This window comes from Solea solea, chromosome 8 (assembly GCF_958295425.1).
Source record: "Solea solea chromosome 8, fSolSol10.1, whole genome shotgun sequence".
NCBI classification, from domain to species: Eukaryota; Metazoa; Chordata; class Actinopteri; order Pleuronectiformes; family Soleidae; genus Solea; species Solea solea.
In genome coordinates this window covers 20785467-20808472 of record NC_081141.1, presented here as the reverse complement: position 1 = coordinate 20808472, position 23006 = coordinate 20785467, and the positions used below count along the sequence as shown (strand labels likewise).

Here is a 23006-nt window from a genome sequence, read left to right as displayed (position 1 = left end):
TTGCTCATTTACGAAACGTGCAAATGGTCGACTTCCTGTTGACTCGAGGTCATTGTTGCGATGGACTTTTTAGTTCGTCTTGCGCTGTGACATGTTTCCACCAAGTTTTGTGAAATTTGGTGCAACCTTGTTCCGGCTTTGTCCTTCTGGGTTTTACCTTTAGGGGGCGGTACTGAGCCATTTTGCACCAGTTCAGATTTCCTTTTCCAATTTCGGTCAAAAATGGGCAGAATTTGTTTTTTTCTTTCCAGGAACTATATGTCCTTACACCAGTAACTGTGTGAGTGCCCAGACCATAATAGATTTGATTAAGCTATAAATATGATTAATTAATAAGCAATTTATAATACATGTGTTTAAATGTCTGTGTGTGCAGATGTTTGTTCCTCACACTTGTCACTGCAGTGGTGGATTTGTTGTTGTTGTTGTTGTTGTTTTCTTCATCCAGGCCGCAGTGATTGATGGCACGCGTCGCCCTTGACCTGCCCGGGGCCTCCATCCAATAATAAGTCATTCTCCGCCTCCTCCTCCTCCTCCGAGATGTGGTGTTCAGTCATACGCAGCCTCTCCATGAGCCTCACACTGAGATGAGATGATGATGATGCGTGTGTGTGGCGCGTGGTCTGTTCCTGCGTGACATTTATTTGCCGTGGCAGAGATTATACGCAATCCTATTGGATGACAGAGAGAGAGGGAGAGAGACATAGAGAGAGACATAGAGAGAGAGAGGTCCTCAGACGCACAGGCTCCAGATGCCTTTACTCTCCTCTCTCAACAATCACACACACATGTAAACTAAACTCACATTTCTGGCTTCGGGGGAAAAACATTATGAGGTTGGATCAAATTTCACAACACGTGGAAAGCTTATTTGCGAGGCTGGTGGCTGTGCGCGCGCCCCCCACCTCCACCTCCTCCTCCGCGTGATGGAGGAGCGCCTCGGCGCTGCTGCATCAGTGGAATGTGTGAGAAGAGGCGCAGAGGAGACAGTCGATGAGGAGACCGGGGCTTCCTGCGCCGTGAAGGTCAGAGTCTAGCCTCCAGGTGAGAGCATGTCCATGTGGGGACAACAGGCACGGACTTTTACGCTTCCTGCCGGGAGGACGAGGTCACCCGGGGATGATGAAGACGATGATGATGTTGTTGCCCCCCGCTGAAAACCAGGAGTTTCTCTCTGCGCGTTGGATTGCAGCAGGAGCACCGTCAACCCTCTCCATCTGCGCGATCATGGCTGAGCTGCGTGTGTGACAACCTCCATCCACGCTGCGTGGCAGGATTCCACCCTCTCTCTCCCTCTGTTTCCACACCTTCAGTCTGGAGATAAAGTTTCTTCTCCTCCATCTCCTCCTCCGCGCTCGACGGCTGCGTGATTTAATATTCAGCCACAGACTTGGTTTTAATTGCGCACAGTTGAAGGCAGTTAAGGTGACTGAGAGGCTGCAGCGGCGGAGTGGGTCGGATTCCTTTGGGGAAGCAGCAGCCGCAGCAGCACGGGGACAGCAGCGGTAAGAGGACCGCAGTAGTAGTAAGAAGACAGCAGCAACAAGAGGACCGCAGTAGTAAGAGGACAGCAGCAGCAACAAGAGGACAGCAGTAGTAAGAAGACAGCAGCAGCAGCAGGACAGCTGTGTCCCGTGGACGCTCACATCTGCGCTCGTCGTCGCCGTCGCCGCTGTCCATGGTGCTGAACTCGAGCTCCAGGAATGGTGGAGACGCTGAGTATCGCAGTCATCGGTGCTCCCGGAGTGGGGAAAACTTCTATAATCCGCCAGTTCATCTATAACGATTTCTCAGAGGTTTACACGCCGACCAGGAGCAGATATGTGTACAGACCGTCCGTCATCCTCAACGGAAACATGTACGAGCTGAAGGTTTTGGACGTCCCGCCAATCTCCTCCTTCCCGTCCAGCTCCAGTCAGGTACAGTTTCTGTGTGTGCGTGTGTGTGTGTGTCTCACTTTTATCACATAAGGGTTTTTTCTTCTTCTTATCATTATTATTATTATTATTATTATTATTATTATTATTATTGTTTATCTCCAGACTGCTTGAATCCACATGTTGATATTACAAAAATCTGTCTCTTCACAGCCAGAGAAGACAAAACCATCACTTGTTTTTATTTTTATATTACTATCAAATGTCCCTAGCCTACTTGTTGCTATGGAGACCTGACTGATTTAAAGCTTCATAGAGCCTCACTTCTGCGTTGTAAACTCTCTCTATCTCTCTCTCCAGCTCGCACATTGTTTTTTTTTAAAAGCTTCTTCTGCAGGCATCAAATATACCCTAATTTGCCACTTTATTATGTACACAAGACACTATCGGTTTGATATGTCCTGTACACAGATGTTCTTCTGTGTAAACCTTGTTTGAAATTATTCCTGAACCCCTTTCCCCTGGCATTTCTTTGCCCAGAGAACTTCCTAATTGGATATTTTCTCTTACCTGAATTATTCTCTGTACACCCCGGAGATGTTTGTGTGTTAAAATCCCAGGAGATCAACAGGCGTGCCACTTTAAAAGTCACTTAAATCACCTTTCTTCTCCACGCTGAGGATCACGTTGATCTTCAGCAGGTCAGTGAGTGTTTTTGCTGCAGGCCTTTGGCATGGGTTAAAATCCCAGTTTTAAAAATAGAACAGACTGCCACAGATCACAAGGCACAGCTCATTAGTCGGAGATGAGTCTGATCCTTGGATCAATGCAAAAAAAGAAAAGAAACTAATAGTGCTGCAAAGATTACTCGATTAACAGTTGTTTCCTAAATTAATTGTCAACTGTGTGTCTTTTCTAAATAATTAAAATATAGTGTTTGGATTTTTCAGCTTCTTAAATGTGTAGGTTTTCTGTTTCTACATAAACAAGGAAATCATTAAAACTGAATCAGTTTTGGTTTGTGGACAAAATAAGACATTTGAGAAGGGTTTCAGGTTTGGTAAACATTGATCAAGATTGTATATGATATTAATGCCTACAGTTTTTTGTTGCTGCAGGTATTTTTTATTCTATTTAGCTACTTTTCTCATTTCTGTAAAGAATAAGCTCAAGCATACTGAAAAGACCACTCAAAAAAACTTTTATCAGTTGTTGTAATTGTTCCTTACAGTTCCGTCTAACTTTCAAAGTTCAGCCAAAGTCAGTGTTTAAATATCACATTGTTACATTTTGCACTTATTTAAATTGCAACTACGCAAAAGTCAGAGCAAAGTGACTTTGTCGCCTCCACAGGAAACCTGTTACCACCTCACCCAATGTAAAGGATTAAAAATGTCACAGAGTTACAAATAAATTGGTTTCAAATTATGTCCATTTCAGCACACATACAGGGAGGGCGCCGCCTCTATAAAGCGCTGCGTAACATGATACTACTGAGGGTAATGTGCTGATAGATAGATTGGTAGGTAGGTAGGTAGGGTTAAGGTAGGTTGGTTGTAGGTAGGTTAGGGTTGTAGGTAGGTAGGGTTAGAGTAGGTAGGTAAGGTTAGGGTAGGTGGGTAGGGTTAGGGTTGTTTGGAGGGTTAAGGTAGTTATGTAGGTAGGTAGGTAGTAGGGTTAATGTAGTTAGGTAGGGTTAGGGTAGGTAGGTAGGGTCAAGGTAGGTAGATGGGTTAATGTAGTTAGGTAGGGTTAGGGTAAGTAGGTAGGGTCAAGGTAGTTAGGTAGTTAAGTAGGTAAGTAGATAGGTAGGTAGGTACCTTAGTTGCAGCATAGCGGAGTCTAAACAAATATAAAAATAAAGGTATAACATATAAAGTGAGTTATGTTTAAATAACCATGCAGTCAGAGCTTGTGACATTTTCAACGTCCAAATCTCCACAAGGTCATCTTTGTGACCTGACTCTTGCTGCTTCTGGACATTTCTGTCCTTCTCTCTCCTGTCGGTGGCACACACACACACACACACACACACACAGAGACACTGTCCTTCTAAGATCTGCAAACTGCAGTTATCTTTCCAGACAAGGTGCCATCGAGTAGAGAAAAGAGGCGATAAGGCCAAGCCTGAGAATAAACGGCAGTGGAGCAGTGGAGAAATGCTGGTGTTAATATGAAACCCATCTGACGGACACGCTGAGAGGCTGGAGCTGTCATTCTGTCAGACTCCTGCAGAACCACACGCAGAGATTCCAGCACAGATGTAAGAATCTGTTTCATGGTGTTAAGACGTCTGCAGAGAGTTCATTGTTTCCTCCAACAAAGAGAAACCTCCTCCCTCTGCTAAATGGTGCTTAACCCCCACTAAGTGGGAGAAAGGCTGGTTAGGTGTCAGCAGAAAACAAGAAGAAAAAGGGCAGGAGGAGTCTCATGAGTTAATGTGTGGAGGAGTGTGAGTGAATGAGTGAGTGAGTGAGTGAGTGTGTGTGTGCGTCTGTCCCTTAAGTTTGAGTCACACGAGAGAAGAAAAGCTATTAAAATCCCACAGCTTTGATTCACCACAGTTTCTGCTCTTTTTAAAGAGGTAGAAGTGTGAGCAGGCAGCACCTGTTTAACTGATGTGGGAAAGAAAAGCTGCTGCTGCTGCTGCACACATGAATGTGTGAGTGAATGAGTGAAATGGTGTAAATCAGCTTTAAGTGGTCACGGAGACAAGAAAAGTACAAAGTAAAGACGGAGCATTGAGACACTGAGACAGACGGAGGACACTGTTTGTTTGCCGTTTGCTGCCACAACATTTCTATCAGACAGATTTATGGTCAGTGGTGCAGCTGAAGGATGAGCCTGTGCCAGAGCTGCTGTACTTCTCCCTCTCTCTCCTCTCCTCTCCTGTCATGTCCTGCTTGTTCTAAGGCTTGCTCTCTCACTTTGTCTCTACTCACAGAGAGACATCACGCTGTGTGTCTGTGTGTGTGTGTGTGTGTGTGTGTGGTTAGACCACTTTGTTTATCATGTTCAAACACACAAACAGAACGGAACAAAAGAGAATATTAACTGGATAGTTTCTGTTTTTGGCTTCTCCCTCTTTAGAGGTCACCACACAGTTGATCTGCATGTTTCGTTTGGCAGAGATTTTGCAAAACCTCCCATTTACTCAGGCTTGAGACGAGGAGTTACACTACAGCAGATGTGGCCTCGGGGTCAATGTAGAGGGTGCAGTCAACAATGAATGTCGCGTCTATAAATCCTAAACGAAGTTTGACCCTGAACCGCGACGCGTGCGGTAAAAACAAAAGTCATCTTGACGTCCATTTAAGTTTATGATAAGAAAAATAATCACTGACAAACTGTAACAGGTGAAAATTAGTGTGATGAAGATCTATAACGGATATTAAGAGTGTAAACTCACCCTTATATTAAACACTACACTGTGCCCAATGCCGGAAGTGACATTTTTAATAATAATAAAAGAAATATAAATGAAACTAAGGTTTTAGCTCCTATAATGAGGATGGGGTACCTTGCTCAGTGGTACCTAGTGAGGACTTGAGCCGACAACCCTTTGACTGAATAGATGTACTGTATAATACATTGAAAAGACACCATTCAGTGGTTAAGTAAAAGGAATACATTCAGAAAATGAATACATAACCGATAACTGGCTCCTAGAACTTGTTAACCTGTTTGAAAGCAAAAAGAAAACTAAACCAAAAAACTGCACCAAGACAGAATCCCTCAGTGTCCTTCAGTGTCCAAAAATCAAAGGACTAAAAATAGTTTGTCTTTCAGGCAGAAAAGTGTTACTTTAAAAGAGACAAGTTTTCATGACGCTAACGTGTAAGTGTCTCGTGTGCAGTGGAGGAGAAAAGAATCTGCTGGTGCAGAACCTGAAGCAGCTTCCGTGCAGAGAGGTCAAGGTTCACTGCGGGAGATTTCACCCACAGGAGACAGGAAACGGTGGATTCAGGGACAGCTTTATTTTCGTTGAAAATATCACCAGTTTCTTTAGGTAATTTGTGCCACGAATCGTTTACAAGGGAACGAGCAGAAAACACGATGATTTGGCAACGTTGCATTTATTATAACGTCAGTTAAATCCCAACTCTGATCAACGAGGATCAATAATTCCCAAATATATATTATTGTTTTCATGTGAATCATGCAGATAAATAATCATTTTATTTCTGAATTGATTGCATGTCTTTCATCATATGCGTGCGATTATTACAGCTGGACTCCTTGTCATATTTGAAAGATTTAGCTTCACAACAGAGCGCGTAATTATCCGTCAACATAAATAACAATTTATGAATTAAAATGAACAAATTAACAATGAGTGCAAATACTGAAATGTTAGGCCTGTATGCTGACACTGGACACTTGTAGACATGAAATGTCACTTCATTGCTATTTATATTTATATTACCTGCTAAACAAGGTCATAATTTAAACACCATGGTTTTGTTTTATTGCTTATCACACAGGTGCCAAACTCAAGGCCCATGGGCCACATCCGGCCCGCCATGCAATTGTATTCGGCCCGTGAGATAATATGTTATGTCTTTCCCACACTGACTCACTGATTAGTACCACACTTCTCCAGTCACCTCACGGGTAACATAAATAAACAAATGAAATGTGGACTTTGAAAACACAGGGCCGGAACCAGAGGGTGGTTATAAGGGGGCTCAGCCCTCATTTGTATTTGGCTCCCTCTCGTTTTAGCGTCATACATCTTGTAGAAATGATTACAGTACAGCAGATTATTACTTTGGTAATCACAGTATTACACAGTATTGTCTCTGTCTCACAGGCAGAGACGTTAAAGACCCTAAAGACACCGTGGACACAGTGAGCAGAGAGTTGTTGTGTCAGCAACAAAGAGACAGACCTACTTTCTAAGTTGCAGCGCAGCAGATTTGTTTTTTTAATTACAGCTACAGCCAGAATTATATACTGAAAACCAAACACTGAGAGAGGAGACCATGGGAATTAGCTGCAGTCAATTAAAAAAGGTCTAAAGGACAGTGTTGAAATAACGGATGAGGAAATAAAGTCAGAAATGTTGTGATGATGAAGAAGCTGCAGGATGGAGTGAGTCAGCGAGGCCATTTCCCAACAGTTCAGATGAGATTAAAAAAAAGAGGAACAGCTGAATATTCGTGACCCTGTTTTAAAAAACACATACTGTCCACAGACGTTATTTCATCGAACGTCTACTCTGCCAGTACGAGGCAGGATTCTATTAAAGTGCGTCTGAATAGGTGTAGAGACTCTGCTGAAAGTGTTGCACTTAGACGAGCGTCAGTGACAGCGCGTGATAAAAAAATGTGATGACAAATGACTTTAAGCCACAGTGAGTTCACACGTGTTTGCTGCTGCTTCTTCTTCTTCTTCTTCTTCTTCTTTTCCTGTTGTTGCCACAGTGTGTATCTATCTCCATGACTTCCTCCCACACAGAGAGTGTCCTCTCTCTCTCTCTCTCTCCCTCTCTGTCCCCTGCTCTCCGGACATTTTTCCTCACCTAATCTCCGTTGATACAGTCTGTGATAAGGCGCTGCAAATGATTGCTTTTCTCGTCACATAGTGATTCGGACTCTTGCAGAAATATGAAGTGTGCGACCGTGAAGCTACACAAGGGTTGTTTTTTTATTTTTATTTTTATTTTTTATTTTATTCTACGAGCCTCATCTCTGGAGTGGCTCGTGTTGACATGTGTCCACAGTTGACGTTGTGTCTTTTTCTAATATAAAAGTAAGCCACATAATGAAGACAATTTACTGTACTGAATTGTTAGGGGTTTACAGCATGATTTCCTTTTTTATTTAACCTCCATTTTTACAGGCGTCTCATTAAGACACAATGTCTTCTCTTAAACTAGAGACATGTCAATAGTGCCTGATTAAAATGCTAAGAACGGGAAGTTTCCAGAGATTTTTCAATGCCCTTATGTTTTATGTTTGTCTTACTGTAAATGACAAATTGTCCTTAATTACACTGTGTTGTAATCTACGTCATTATATGCAGACGAGAACAGTGCACAATAACACCAAATTAACCTTGTATAAAACAATACAGAAGGTCGTAGGTGAAACAGTAAATACACAATAAATCAAACAAGAATACATTTACATAAGATTTACCATAGATTTTATATGGTAACATAAGATTATTAAAATAAATTGTAATCTTGTAGTGGGAAGTTTGTAAAAGGAACTCAGTTTTAATGGAAGTCTAAGGGGAAATGAGGCTGTTTCTCACTTGATTTTAAACATTAGTGAAGATTTTTCTGAGGAGTTAATTGTCTCGGTCACTAGTTGCAGGTAGAACATGATGTGTTTCCATTTACAGGAATATCTATGATAAAGCACAGCACGCATGAGAAGAAGAGTCTTAACCTTCAAGTCTCAAAGCAGGTTAAGTCGAGTCTTTGCTTTAAATCAAGTGAGTGAAGTCAAGTGGTATGAATATAGAAGATGAAGATGATTTCCCAGATATATTCCACGTTTATATATACTAAAAAACACTACATTTCCATTTTAAACTGCTATAGTTTTACCTGTAACAGAAACACTACACTTGAAGGACTGCTTCTCGGTCGTTATAATTAACACCAATAAAATGAAAAACCATAAAACTGCAGAGGCTAAAATGTGAATAATATTGACATTAGGCCTACATTAAAACATGGAAATTAATTTCAAAAGTTAGGCTACAAAAAATCATAAACAGCAACTTACTTCCTGTTGTACCTTCATTTGCAAGATTTGTGTTTTCGAGTTGAGTCATTGCTCTAAGACAGTGAAGCTCAGCTTCCTCTAACATGTGGTCAAATATGTACTGTGTTGTATTAACATTTCAATACTAAACGTGCGCTAGAACGCGATTAGAACGTCGTCACTAGTTCATTCAGAATCAGTTTATCACGGAGGACGGATGGTCTTATGGGATTTTCATATTCCCGTAGCAGCCTCCGCATTAGAACCACTCGAAGCTCAGCTACAACTGTACAAATGTGGCAAAAAAACATCACTTCCACGGAAGCTCGGCTTCTCTGGGAGTCAGTGGAGCAGTGGGCGGGCGAGGACGCCGGGCTTCTACATGATGATTGGAGGAACTGTCTGAAAGGCGGAACCAGTTTTTGATTGATAGCCTTGCAGAGACATAACAACGAAGCCTTTTCTGCCTCAGCCCTGTGTGGATGTTTAGAGGAAGTCTGTCAACAAACAGCTGGTCGTTGTGCGTTATTTGCTCGGTGATATAGACCATTTTCATTTGTACATGTGCACTGTAAATAAAAAAAAACCGTGTTATAGCATTTCAGTTTTACAATATTATCACATTTTATTGGTCCAATTGTTGATTTTATTTATGTTCAAATAACTGGACCTGAAAAGACTAGCAAAAGTCACAAGTTGTCAAATTTGTGGTTGCTGGTGACACCTGAACATTTCTGGTTTGATAACAAATGCGGTGCCGGTCAAATTACAAAATGAGTTTGTGATGCAGCCATTATTTATTCACAGTCTGTCAGTCTGTGATTGCTGGCCATCAGATCTGTGATTCTGATCGTCTGAGCTTGTGTGAAATTGAACTCATTAATTCATGCCAATGATTCGCCAACTTACTTCATCTCTTTTACAGTGACATGTGTGCTCATCAGCTCATCCTCCTCCCTGTGTCATCTCCCTCAAGGGATGTAATAGATTTTAAACAAATCGTCTAACTATGTGTCCTTTTTTCACCTGCTTCCATCCTGTGTGCTCCATCACTCATTAAGCATCACATCGCCTCCTCCTCCTCCTTCCTTCTAATGTCAGCACACATGACAGCTTTTGTCGTCGCCTGTTCCAAACTGACCGCAGCCTGCCGTTGTCAGGGAAACATGTCCTGTTTGGCTCTGGTGGAGGGACGAGATGCTCTTTTTTTTTTCTCTTTTTTGTTGCTGTGTGTCGTCTGTGTGTTAAGAAGACCGGCTGGAGGATAGCGACAGTGGCACCACACTTCACATTCACACTCCCACAAGAACACACACACACACACACACACACACACACAAATAAACATGCCCACACATGCATTTTAAATATCTGATTTCCTTTTAATCTACCGTGTGTGTGTGTGTGTGTGTGTGTGTGTGTGTACAGAGAAGCAGCAGCAGTTGCTTATTCTGGCACCTCGTCCATATTTAAAACACAGGACTTGGATGACAGGGATATGGGACGAGAGCACAAGTTGCTATTTTTAGCTCCACGGATGGGATGTAAGGCTGCGAGTGAGTGAGTGAGTGTGTGAGTGAGTGAAGCCACCGTGTGCATTTCACATCGCCACTGTGCCACAATTATCAGAGAAGAATGACTGGTCTTGATACGCTCGCTGTTGTGACGGGAGACAGGAGAGTGTCTTGCCTTTGAATTTAAATGTGTATTGGACACTTGGGAACAACAAAGGCAGCAGATGAAATAGCAGAAGAAATCATATCATCTGTGACATATTTCTTTTTCTCTCTCTCTCTGTCCCTTGTCTCTAAAAATTGATTCACCCTGAGATAGAGGCAGGGAAAAAAAATCCCATTTTCTACCAGGTTTTACACACACACACACCTGCTGCCTCTTTCTCTTTTTTACAGCAGCAATCTTTGCTCCGCATGTTTGAATCTGTGCCTCATTATGCCGTTTTCTTTGATGCCCTTTTCCAAACGGCTGCGATAGCATCGTCGTTATTAGAAATCACTGCTTTGATTTGATTCCCATAGGTGCCCATGAGCAAGTAGAAGAATGACGTTAAAAGTCTCTGATATTAATGATGCAGTAAAGAGGTTTTTGACCAGAGTTTTTTAAACACCAAACTCCAAAGCGGCCAAATAATCTTCTCCTGGGGACAGATTATTCAACAGATTACAGATTAGGTCATGTTTCATTTTCACTGGACATGACTGTTTTGCTCTATAAGATTTGGGGATTAGGTCAATTGGACACTCTAAATTGACCGTAGGTGTGAGAGTGTGTGAGTGGATGGTTGTTTGTCTCTATATGTGTCCTTGCATGTGATGGACTGGTAATCTGTCCAGGGTGTGACCCCCTGCCTTTCACCCTACGTCAGCTCATGTGGAGGTTAAAGCGGTCGAAATTGAATGGATGGAAACCGTGAACTTGGACTTCTAGTTAAATGAACTCCTGTCGTGAAGCCTCGAGATTCACAATCCATCAGTTAATCTTATCTAATTTATCTTAATTAAGCTAAAATAACCCAGATGATGGCTCCAGATTTATCAGCGTAGAACGCTATCGATCGCCTTGTCTGAGTCTGGGCAACAGAACAGAACTACCTATCTATCCTAATCTATCTGTTGCACAACCATCGACCCATGATTTAGTCCAAACTGCAAAATGCCTGTTTTTTTTTTATATATCAATGCACAATCACCTGCTTGTATAAATTGTTTTTCATTACCCCAGAATAATCCTTCTATATAAATTGATCTATCTATCTATCTATCTATCTATCTATCTATCTATCTATCTATCTATCTATCTATCTATCTATCTATGTTTTCTTTATTCTCCTGCCTCAGCAGATCTTGTTCTTCCTCCATTTCCCTCTCTCTCTCCTTTTATGAGATAAATTCTTCAGCATAAATGCGTTGCGTGCAGCTGCGGCTGGCGATGCAGAGCTCGCTTAAAGACTGAACATGAATAGAACAATGGGTCACTGTGTATCTGTTGAAGCGACTGCCTCACAGCACGGTGCAGATTTACTCATCTTTTTCCCCTCCCATAGGCTTTACAAATCCACTCTGTTACATTCAGGAGAAATTGAATACACTGCCCAAGTGTACAGTCACTTATATAAAAGCCTTTTATATATATATATTTTAGGCATGGCCCTCTCTTTATGGAGGCCACCTTGTTTCTATTGCACCCCAAACGGACAGAGTGTGTGTATCACATTTTTGCCACATACTTGGGAGAGGGTGAGTTTAAAACGGTAGTACGTAACTTTTAAATGTAAACAAATGTCTCTCTCTGTGTTTAAAATCTTGCACATGGGAAGGGATTTGCTTTGTGTCAGGACAGACGGAGGCAACCGGGTAAAGTAAGACATGCACAAACAGGGATGGAGTACGACTGAAAACACAAAGCAAAAAACTCTGCTGTTTGATGGGATAAACTCTTATCCGCCATCTCCCCCGCGCTGCTGCTACTGCTGCTGCTGCTACAGTATATGCAATGCTCCCTGTGTCAGGTCTGATAGTTTTGCTTGACAGAGCCTGTTTTCAGATGAAGCATACGTATAATGTGTGATATTTCTGTACGCAAGACCAAACAGAGGCAGAATAATAACTTCAACAACATTAATACGAATCCTAAACAGGGCTGATGCGAGAGAACAGACACATCCCGTGTGCTGATGCTCATTTAAAAACAATATTATCGATTAAGTTTGAAGCAAGGAATCAACAATGACCTGAGGGTTTGCAGTTGATGTTTATGTAGAGATCAAATGAGGAAGATTCTAGGAGACAGATTCTTAATTTCAGATGCACGTAACCCCTTAAACACAAAAGCATATTTCTCTGTATGGAATTGTGATGAATTCTCTTGTATAGATTGACTGGATAAACCTTGTTCAGTGATGGTTGAATTACTACACCTGAATATTCAATTCAGGTGTTTCGGTGCATAATAGTTAATTATGGCGAATAGTTAATGTTAATGAACATGAGCGGGGAAAAATAAAAAAATCATGACCATTGCCATTAAACTGATTGTGCAGTTTGCTCCACTGCATGTGCTGAGCTGCGTCAGGAACTGTGTGTTCCTTCATTTTCCTTCTCTCCTCCGCACTGAAAGCCGGTTGTTTATCTCCTTCAGGATACGTTGTAACCTCGGTGTCAGTGCATGAACGTGTGCAGCTGTGAGCTGCTCTCTGTCACGCTGTGTTTTATGACTTTGTTCTCGGCTGTGAGACCAGGAGCCTCGGCAGCTCCGGGACATCGTTGACTCTGCACTTCTTCACCGTGGATGAGCAGCAACAGGATGATGAGCAGCAGCAGGCAGACAAACTGTGACTCTGTGACTCTGCAACAGTACATGCTGTTCAGCTGATACTGCGTTATGTAATTATGCATTATACACTCTATGTGTATAAGTGATATACATCGGCATGCTCATAATAAGGCAATTAACATTTACTTACAGTTTACACTTGCTAGTACAACTAGATGTATCCACTATACTGTATGTAGAGTTGAGTGTTGTGTTATTTTATACTTAAAAACAATTAGTTTGAAGGACTTTTTGAAGGTTTGAAGGACTTTAATCTAGAATACTGACTAATCTAAGAATTAATATTTCTGACTTTAATCTAAGAATTACCTTCTCTACATGTGGCTTAGTCAAGTCAAGTTAATTTACATAGCCCAACATCACAAACATCACTTCTGTCCTTAGACCCTCACATCTAGTGAGGATATGAGTGACAGTCAAAGACATCAGTGACATTTTCCAGTAAAAAAAAAGAGCTTTGTTGACATTGAGAATATATAATTACGACTTAAACAACGTGTCACATTGTGCTGAAAGTGGACAGACTCGTTTCGTTGAGAGCCAGCAGACACAGTTTGCCATAAAAATGTTTTTTCTTCCATCAAAGTTTTTTTTTAATTGTTTTTCATACAACTTTAAATCGTCAAATCAAACTGTCTGAGGCCGTGTATTGATACAGCACTTCAAAGAATCTCACTATGCCAGTGTGTGAAGTATATGTGAGGAGGAGGAGGAGGAGGAGGATGATGAGAGAGTAAATCATCTCATTGGGAATAAATCTGCCTCCTGTGACTTTGCCCGGTCTATTTACGCCACTGTGTTTTAACGTTGCTGATAATGTTGTTATACTTCAAGAGCTCAATATTATTATTTTTCTTTCAGATGTTACTTGGTATTAAAAGTTTGAAAAAATGCTGCTCTAAAGAAATGTATCAATTACAGTTCTAACAATAATATCCAAGTGTTTTCTCTTCTTCTGCTTCTGTCCTGCAGGAGTGGCTGGACCTGCGATGCAGAGGGGTTCGCAACGCCAACGCCTACATCCTGGTGTACGACATCTGCTGCGTGGAGAGCTTCGAGTACGTCAAGATGATCAGACAGCAGATAGTGGAACACAGGTACAGTCGACCCACGATACGTGCCCACTAATTCCTTATGACACCGACATCTCTCTTTCTTGCAGACAACGGGCAATTCCCCCCCCCGCGCTGCCACGACACGTCTGTGACAGTGTGACAATGACAGATGTGTCTGCGTGTGTGGTGACATTTTTTAATTTAGCGTCCTGACAGTGAAGCAGTGACATCTAATTGTGGCATTGCTGTGAGAATGTCACATAAGACATCACCAGTCATTTAGACATCATTTCTTTATTGGACAGAACGTCACGAGGTCTGTGAACCGGAAGATTTTAGCACTTTGGAATTTCCTGTGTTTGTTTCCTGTAGGAATCTGTTTCTTATCAGTTCAAGTATTAAATATCCCAATGTGCACAAACAATTAGAATCTGTCAAAAAGAAGTCCCTCACACTCCATATGCAAACATTTTTACTTAATGTGATGATGGTTTGTTTATTAATCATAATCAATTACACTGATGGATTCAGTTTTAATGATTTCTTTGTCAAACAGAGCAAAGAAACCAGAGAATATTCACATTTAAGAAGATGAAAATTCAGAAAACCATGCAAACCAATTATTTTTATTTTATTTTATTTAACTACAACTATAAACCCAGAAATCTTTAAAAAACAAAATTTAGAGCAAAATTTATGGAACACTGTGTCAAATTCTATGGAATATCTTCACCACAAACTCCAATCATAAATTCCAAATCTAAACAAAAAGTTTAGTATTTTGGTGAAATATAATGAAATCTAAATACAGTAGGTGTAGGTGTGAGTGTTTGTATGTATATGTGTATATACTGTACTGTGTGCTTATGTAAATGTGGACATCATTAATTACAGATCACATCTTATCCCCAAAGGGTTCACACAGATTTTCTTGCCACAGCAGAAAAAGTAGAAGTGTGGAAAACAAGTCTATAAAAACAACTCTATAATCTTCTCTGTTACACCTACACATATTTACACATAGAGAGGGTACGATGCATGGCCTCATTTGTTCTGCTGTCGCCTACGTGGACAAACTGCCAGCGCACAGTTCAGTCCCACCTTCCTGGAGCTGGAAAAGTGTTTCTGCAAACGTTTATGGTGCATGACAGAAAACCATTATCACCAGCAGCAGCAGCAGCAGCAGCAGCAGCAGCCGGGGGCGAGCGGGTGATTATGATCACCCTTCCAGGAGGAATTTGTTAATACGAGGACAGAGATCTAGAGATCCATAAAAAAAAAAGGAGGAGCGGAGGAATGGACAGTAAAAGGACAGATGAAACGATGAAAACATGAATAATGGAGTCAGTTGAGGCACAGGCTGACTGTGGTGTAAATGTCATCTGTGAAGAATTAATCTGCTTATTTCAGTTCAGTGAAGACTGAACGAGTGCTACGTTTCTTACCGTATATCCCTCCTCTCAGTGCTTAACAACAGAAGCATTCTCTCACACATATACAGCACGTCCTGTTCTGCTGAAACAGCCAAGCTTCAAGAGTTCTGCTTGGGGGTATTTTTGAGTTTGTTATGTGAGCACAACCTGCAGAAAGAAGAGAAGTCACCACAATGTGTTTGTGGGTTTTTCCCATCTTTAAGAACTGTTGCTACGGGGGCTTGGCAATTGTACTGTACACGTCTCTCTCTCTCTCTCTCTGTGTATGTATGTGTTTGTTCTTGTATGTGTTGCTTTGTGAGGACCAAAAAAAGTATAAACCATAAGGGATGAGGTCCTTTTAGCTGGTCCTCACATCTTTAAAAGGCTTTTTTGGCGTTAAGACCTGGTTTTAAGGTTAGGTTAAGGGTTAGGATTTGGCGTTTGGTTGTGCGAAAGCTGCACAAACATGGAAGTGAGGACATTTTAGCAGATCCTCACAACCTTAAAGGATTTTTTTGACCTGAGTTTAGGGTTAGATTAAGGGTTAGGCGTTTAGAGTAAAAGTCCAGGGAATGCGTCATGTCCAACGGTGACCTCCTTAGAATATTTGTCGTCTCTTTAGGACCTCTTCTGGCTTAAATACTGACCATGTCTTCCTCATGATGTCATCATAAGACAGAACCTTTTATTCTGAGGAACTGGGTGAGATGGTTAGGTTCAGGTAAGGGATAACGCTTTGTTAAGGCGGTCCAAATGAATGGAAGTCAATGCAGTGTCCCAAGAAGAATATATATCTGGTTTGGGATCACAGGAAGCGAGGACATTTCGTGAAAGGGAGGACATTGTGGGTGGTCCTCACGTTCTGTTACATCTCGAACTAAACAATGCTTATGGGTTAAGACCTGGTTTTAGGGTTTAGGTTAGGTTACGTGTTAAAGTTAGGCATTTAGCTGTGATGGCTCTGGTTAGGGTAAGGCGCTAGAGAAGGCATTGTGTGTGTGTATTTGTATTTATATCTTTGTGAGGTCTAAAAGGCATAAAAACCTCACATTTTGACATTTTGTCTGAGCCCTACAACTTTAAAGGGCTTTTTCAGGGTTAAGACCCATGGTTTTAGGGTTAGGGTTATTAGGGCATGGTGCGGCACAGCACGGCACGGCTCTGTGCTGTTGCTAAATACGCCAGACTCCTCTGTTGGCGATTAACGATAGTCTTTTTAACCAATCAACAGTTCGGCATTCTTCAGTGTGATTCTTTTGTCGGACGTCTTGTTCATGCCTCTTCGAGTGATGACACCCCATATTGTCTCGACTCAGCTTGGTCAGATACTGGGTACTATCACTGATGGAAAAGCAAAAAAAACAAACCCTGCCATGCCATGCTGTGTATCATGTGGTGGAAAAGTGCCATAAGTTATGATGGTTAAAGTTAAGGTAAGGGTCTAGGGAATGCATTGTGCCAATGATGCATCCTCACCAAGATATAAAAACGCATTTGTGTGTGTGAAAATGTGTGCGTCCTTGTTACACTCAACCTCATCCTCCGACAAGAACACCTTTACTCATTTCAAGTGTTAACACAGCCGCTCGACAATTTACACCGCAGCTAACGCTGAGCTCAGCAAGTGCTTACATACATTACCGCTCCTTCGGGTGTCATAATGAATGTTTGCTTGTCCTCAGGGAATTGTTTCAATAATTTATGTTCCCGACGCCACTAAATTTTGACTTCCAGCTAAATATAAAGCTCTCTGTATTCAGCCTTTTTTCCCAGCACGGCATTATCTTGTTGTGAACAAAAGCGCTCTCCCTCATTTTAAATTGACGTTGTGATTTGATTTCAAAAAGGACCTCCAACCGTGCATAACTGAAAATGGGCTTAGCGACACCGTTGTGGGCGTAGGTGTTTTTCATTAGCACTGGCAGAGCAACGCGGGTCTTTAGCTCCTAATTTATGCCAACCTCTGGCTTGCTATACATTTCCACACTGCACACAGTGTTGTAAAGCAGCTCCTGCAGAGTGTGGTGGGAGGCCCCTCGAGCCTGTGAGCTATAATCCTTCAGTCCACCCACACACACCTCAGAAGGAAGGGAAAGCTGCACATGGATCTGTGCATCTGTACACACCCAGCAAAACCGCCATGACAAACACCATTACTTCACAAATGGTTTGTCAGATTGGTAACACAGCTGTTGTCCCCCCAGTGCGTTTATCTTCATTGTTTTTAGTTTTTTTTAACATTAATATATATTTTTGTTCTTTTATGTGAAATATGAGAGTTCAGATTAACTTAATTATTCTCTCGTCCATAATTATTCAACTAGAAAGGCCATAAATCTTCATCTTCCATTATATTAAACAATCAAAATAAGGCAGAGTGATTCTGTGGATAAGAAACATACAGTTAGTAGATTTTCTGATGTCACTAAGTGTATATAAAAGGAAACTAAAGGGGAAAAGGGGAAGGATCAATTCTACAATGTCTTAATGCGAGGGTCTAAAACTCAAATTAACGTCTAGTCGGTCGACTACAGTTGGTTCAAAAGCGCAGCCGAACGGCTTTCAACTAGTATGAAAAAACGAGAGCACATTACTCCATTTTCCGTTTCTGGATTGATTGATTAAATTCTTTTACTTTTTATTGTTTGTAGATGTGTTAACGGTGTTGCTCCACAGTATCTGTCCGAACTGCTTCAGCTGTACATTCCCTCGCGCTCTCTCAGGTCAGCAGATCAGTCACTATTCGTCGTCCCTAAGACTAAGAGGAAGCTTAGAGGTGACCTCTACAATACTGTGAAATGAGATGCCTTTGTACATCAGGCAGGGGACAGGAAGTGAGGGTTAGACTCACTTCCTGTTTTTAAGTCCACTTTTAAAACACATTTTTTTCTCTTTGAGATGTTGGCTTTTGCTATATTTTCTCATTGTTTTACTGTCTTTTATTTATTTTTTTAACGTCATGTCTGTGTACAGCACTTTGGCCAACTGTGTTGTCTTTAAAGTGATTTATAAATAAAGTTGGATTGGATTGGATGTAATCTGTAACGCAACATTGTTTTGTTTATTTCACCGTTTTCTACATTTCAGTTTGGAGAAACCACGGTGGTGTGTGTGTGTGTGTGTGTGTGTGTGTGTGTGAGACAGAAGGGGGGCACCAAATCCCCATCTTGCCTAGGGCACTAAAATGCCTAGGGCCGGCCCAGGTTACGGTCCATGTTTTCATTATAATATGATATTAAATGACAGCTGCATGTAAGTGATTGTAGGGCCACAGTTTGAGACTGTCTGTACTGAATATTTTTCTGGATGTGGTTTTCATATGACCCCCAATAGGTTTCCACTGTACCCTCACTCACTTATTATTTTTTCTTGAATTCATGTGTGAAAAACAATAAATAAATAAAAGTCTTTTTCATGTTCCACCTGTCACACGCTCCTGCAGGGAAGGCAGTAGCAGTGAGGTGCCGATCCTGGTGGTGGGCAACAAGAGGGACCAGCAGCGGCTGCGCTTCATGCCTCGCAGAGCCGTTTCCGTGCTGGTGAAGAAAACCTGGAAGTGTGGTTATGTGGAGTGCTCTGCCAAGTTCAACTGGCACGTGGTCCTGCTCTTCAAAGAGCTGCTGGGCATCGCTGTGGCCCGGGGCATGCGCCAGAACCACACCTCCATCCGACTGCAGGGGGCGCTACAGAGGAATCGCTGCACCATCATGTGACCCCCCCCCCCCCAGAGCTGCCTCCACCTCCCCCACACCTCACCTCAGGCAGTGGAGAAAAGACTTTTTTATCTAAATGGCTGGAAAAATACCCCGTGGCCTCCTGCTTGACTGAGCTGATTTTTCATAATGAGGTTTATTATCTTGCGCTGTAACAAATAATATTAAAAAAAATACATTTTACACACACACACAGTCATCCAGCCACTTCCTGGTCAAAATCTGCCAAATCCTTAAGGAGTTATGTGAGGAAACATGGTGAGCATAATTATCATAGTGCAGTTGTTTTTCCTCACATTAACCAGTCATTTTGAGGCTGTGATTCCCAGAGTTACAGCTCCAGCAGCTGCAGGTCACTGAGGATCGTCCTCTGACTGTAGCCGGGCCTGAAATGAAGCTGTGTCTGTGAGACTCAACCTGGAGAAGCAGCAATATCGTCCAGTCTTCCTTTGAATTTCAACCGCAGACGCTCGCCTCGCACACACATGCATACACGACATGTTTGGATTCATTTACTCGATGGAACACACACAAAGAGCAGAGTGGAGAATGTGCAGATATGATTAGATTTTGTTTAAAATTAGGACGTGAGAAGGAGGTAGCCAGTTTTTTCTTTCTTATCTTTTTCTATCTTTTTTCCCCCCCGTCCTCATTCCAAACTTGGCCGTAGGGTAAAAGCTGTTTGTTCAGGCAAAGGGTGTTTTAAGGTTGTCCTGCAGCAGAGAATACTGCAGTCCCTTATCATGATGTACTGTGGGACTCTAATGTGCTCTCTCCCCTCACTCAGTGTCTGCTTCTGATGAATGCATTAAATCTAGAGGAGTGAGGGTCTGCAGGAGGCTGGAAAACACTTAAGGCTGCAACCCGCAAGGTGGCATTATATGTGTGTGTGTGTGTGCGTACTTGTTTTTGTTACCTCTTAGTGACCTTTTCTGGTAGTCCTAATAAGGCAAAACCTCATTTCTGAGGCTGTGGTTAAAGGTTAGTGAATAGTGATTAGGTTAAAGTTAAAGTTAGGGATAAGGCTTTGGTTACTCTGTCCAAATTAATGGAAGTCAATGTGTCCCTAACAAGAATGGCTGTGAAAACCTGTGTGTCCAGAGGTGGAAAGAGTAACGGAAATGTTCTACTCAAGTAAAAGTACCGCTTTTTTGATAAAAAATGTACTTAAGTACAGTTAAAAGTACTGCTCTAAAAAATGTACTTAAAAGTTACTTAATAACAAAGTTGGGGTTATTTCTTGTGTTGTGCAAAAAGGACAAGGGGACACAAATCTCCCATGAAGTCCCATAAAAAATGGGTCAAAGGTCACACATGCTTTAACTTTCTCCTTAATTAGCACTTAGTTCACTGTCCTCAACATTCACTGCCAAAGTTTCCCATGCATGAATTTGTTTTTTATTCTTTATCATTTGTTTTACTCATTAACGATGTGATTTAAAATGTAGTGAAGCACAACACATCTTTGTATTTAAAAAATTCACAAAAGTACACAAAAAAACCTACTCAATTACAGTAACGCGAGTAAATTAAATTATAAAGTAAGTCATTACTTTCCACCTCTGTGTGTGTCTGTGTTTGTTACTTTCCTGGATAAGTGATAAACTGACATTCAGGCAAGCAAATGACAGACTCTGCAAGATAAGGTGTTTAAAGTGTTTAAAGTGTGGATTGGGATTAGGAAGGAGCAATAAAACCCCACAGAGACGCCCTGAATATATTACGTGTACCTCTATTATATTAAAAATGCCCCCAAACACAGTAGATATAACCCATTTAAAATCACATTCTGCAGGAAGAAGGAATTAGAACTCAAGGATTCCTCAAAAAGGAACCACGAGTGCATCCCAGACACACAGGGAAACCTTACTTAAGCTTTCATTTCAGTAGCTTTATAGTATCTAATTGGAAATGTTGTGAGATTAACTGTAGCTGTTTCATTTGATTAGGCTTCGCTGGATACTTAGTGAATACAGCTGCACTTAGAGTGAGCAGACCAATTGTACATAAGAGTGATTTGTAGAGTGATTTGCATGCTTTTGTTGGTGAAAAAAAAAGAAAAGCCAACAGGTCAGGGTTTAATTGCACTGATGTGAAATTGTGATATTGTATTTACTTTATATTTTTATTTTCTAGTACATGGTATTTCGGAGGCTGTAATAAGCAGCCGACGAGAGTGAATGTGATCGTTTTTCACTGGCATGTGAGAGCACAAGCTCATGATTCTCTCCAAGATGTAATGTTGAATCTTTCAGTCAGGGCAGATGGCCGTGTTAGGGTTTTGTTTTTTTCTTGTTTAAAAAAAAAAGAAGAAAAAAAGGAAGTCAAATGTAGCAGAGATACAACAGAAAGCAACTGTGTGTAGCATGAGTTCTCATTGGTTTCTTTGTGTGCGTGTTTCCAAATAAAAAGGGCTACAGTTTTTTATCAGAAACATGACTTGTATTTATTTTTACCGTGTTAGTACTGTGATTTTATTTTGATTTGGATTTTTGGAAACATGCTAAGTTATTAAAATGCATTTGAGAACAACAACAACAACATTTCTTTGCTCTTTTCTTAATCCTCTGGCGCAATTGCAACATATTGGATCATGTTTGACAACATTGCCTCCTTGTGGTAGGACAATGTTATCAGGAGCCACATCAGAGATGGCTATCGAAACAGGTGTCAAAGAAGAATAAAAAGACGAAGAAACATATTCTAGTAAGTGTTTTTGCTTCGACTTGATACTTCATTGCATGCAACAGCATGTGATGAATGAACTGCCCATATTTGACTGGTGGTTCACTGATGTTTATTTTGTGATATCAGACATTTTTGATCCTGTCAATCAATTTATGAAAATGTTTATCAAATGTTTATCAATTTCTTGGTTTATTTCATAATTGCAGCATCTCTTCTGCAAAGAAAGAGCCTCAAGATCAACTCAGCTTGTACAGAAAATTAATTAAGAAAGCAACGGCCGAAGGGGACACGTGTGTCCCTAGAGGAACGGGGGCCCCTGCTTAATAATCCAGCCTCGTGGCTCATGCAGAAATTAATGATCACATGACTGACTCAAAATATGGCCCCCACATCTGGTTTTCTGACATTTAATTATAAAATATAAAAATGTTATTTTTACAATTAAAAGGGAGCCAGAGGCTAATCGGGATCATGGCCTGTTATAAATGTGTGTAATTTTTTGTTCAAAATTCACTGCGTTAATACATTTAAAGCCCATTAAAGGATTAGCACATGACACAACATAAAGAGAAAAAAAAAATTCTTTATATTAAATATATGAACTGCTTCCAATATGAGAGAATTACTTTTTGAATTGGCAGAGAACACAGAAAAATCTAACATTTTTTAATGACAAATGCTGTAACTGTTATATGTAACCTCTGAATACAAACAAATGTCCATTACATTCAAACTTTTGTCATAATGAGTTCACACAATCAGGTCCACATGACTCTCTCTGGGGTTTCTCCGTATAGGTGTGTTTTGTTTTTGTGTCTGTGGAGACACAGAGTGACAATTTGAATTTGCAATAAATAACAGTGATTTGCTAATTGCGACTTTGGGGACTGAATGAGGCATAACTTCATTCCTGAGGCTCTGGTTGAAGTTAGCAGCAAAATGTGATTAGATTAAGATTAGAATTAGGCATAAATGGTGCTTGAAGTTAAGGTAATGGATACAGTTTGTGTGTCACATCTGTCCTCACAGTATCAGGAGTGAAACCAAACCAAACAGCATGTCAGATGTTTAGGAATGTTGTAATAACAACATCACGTGGTTCAGGTCTGAATCATAGACATGGGCTGCTAGAGCCGTCATTTAAAGTCATATATATATAAACCACAACTTGCAGATGCTAACTCCAAAA

General features: G+C 41.1%; 1 protein-coding gene across 1 annotated transcript; it reads left to right on the top strand.

Moving 5' to 3' along the window:
* The first annotated feature begins 1649 nt into the window (after window positions 1–1649).
* Window positions 1650–21923, top strand: rasl10a (RAS-like, family 10, member A). Its single transcript, XM_058635296.1, has 3 exons — window positions 1650–1919; window positions 13919–14043; window positions 18859–21923. The coding sequence occupies exons 1-3, from the start codon at window positions 1704–1706 to the stop codon at window positions 19127–19129; spliced, it is 612 nt and encodes a 203-aa protein (XP_058491279.1). The 5' UTR covers window positions 1650–1703; the 3' UTR covers window positions 19130–21923.
* The last annotated feature ends 1083 nt before the right edge of the window (window positions 21924–23006 follow it).

Bases quoted from the DNA above. Each gene is read 5' to 3' on its own strand.
- rasl10a (XM_058635296.1), top strand. From the start codon at position 1,704: ATGGTGGAGACGCTGAGTATCGCAGTCATCGGTGCTCCCGGAGTGGGG. The intron at 1,920-13,918 runs GTACAGTTTCTG...TCTGTCCTGCAG, and splicing joins TCCCGTCCAGCTCCAGTCAG to GAGTGGCTGGACCTGCGATG. The intron at 14,044-18,858 runs GTACAGTCGACC...ACGCTCCTGCAG, and splicing joins CAGCAGATAGTGGAACACAG to GGAAGGCAGTAGCAGTGAGG.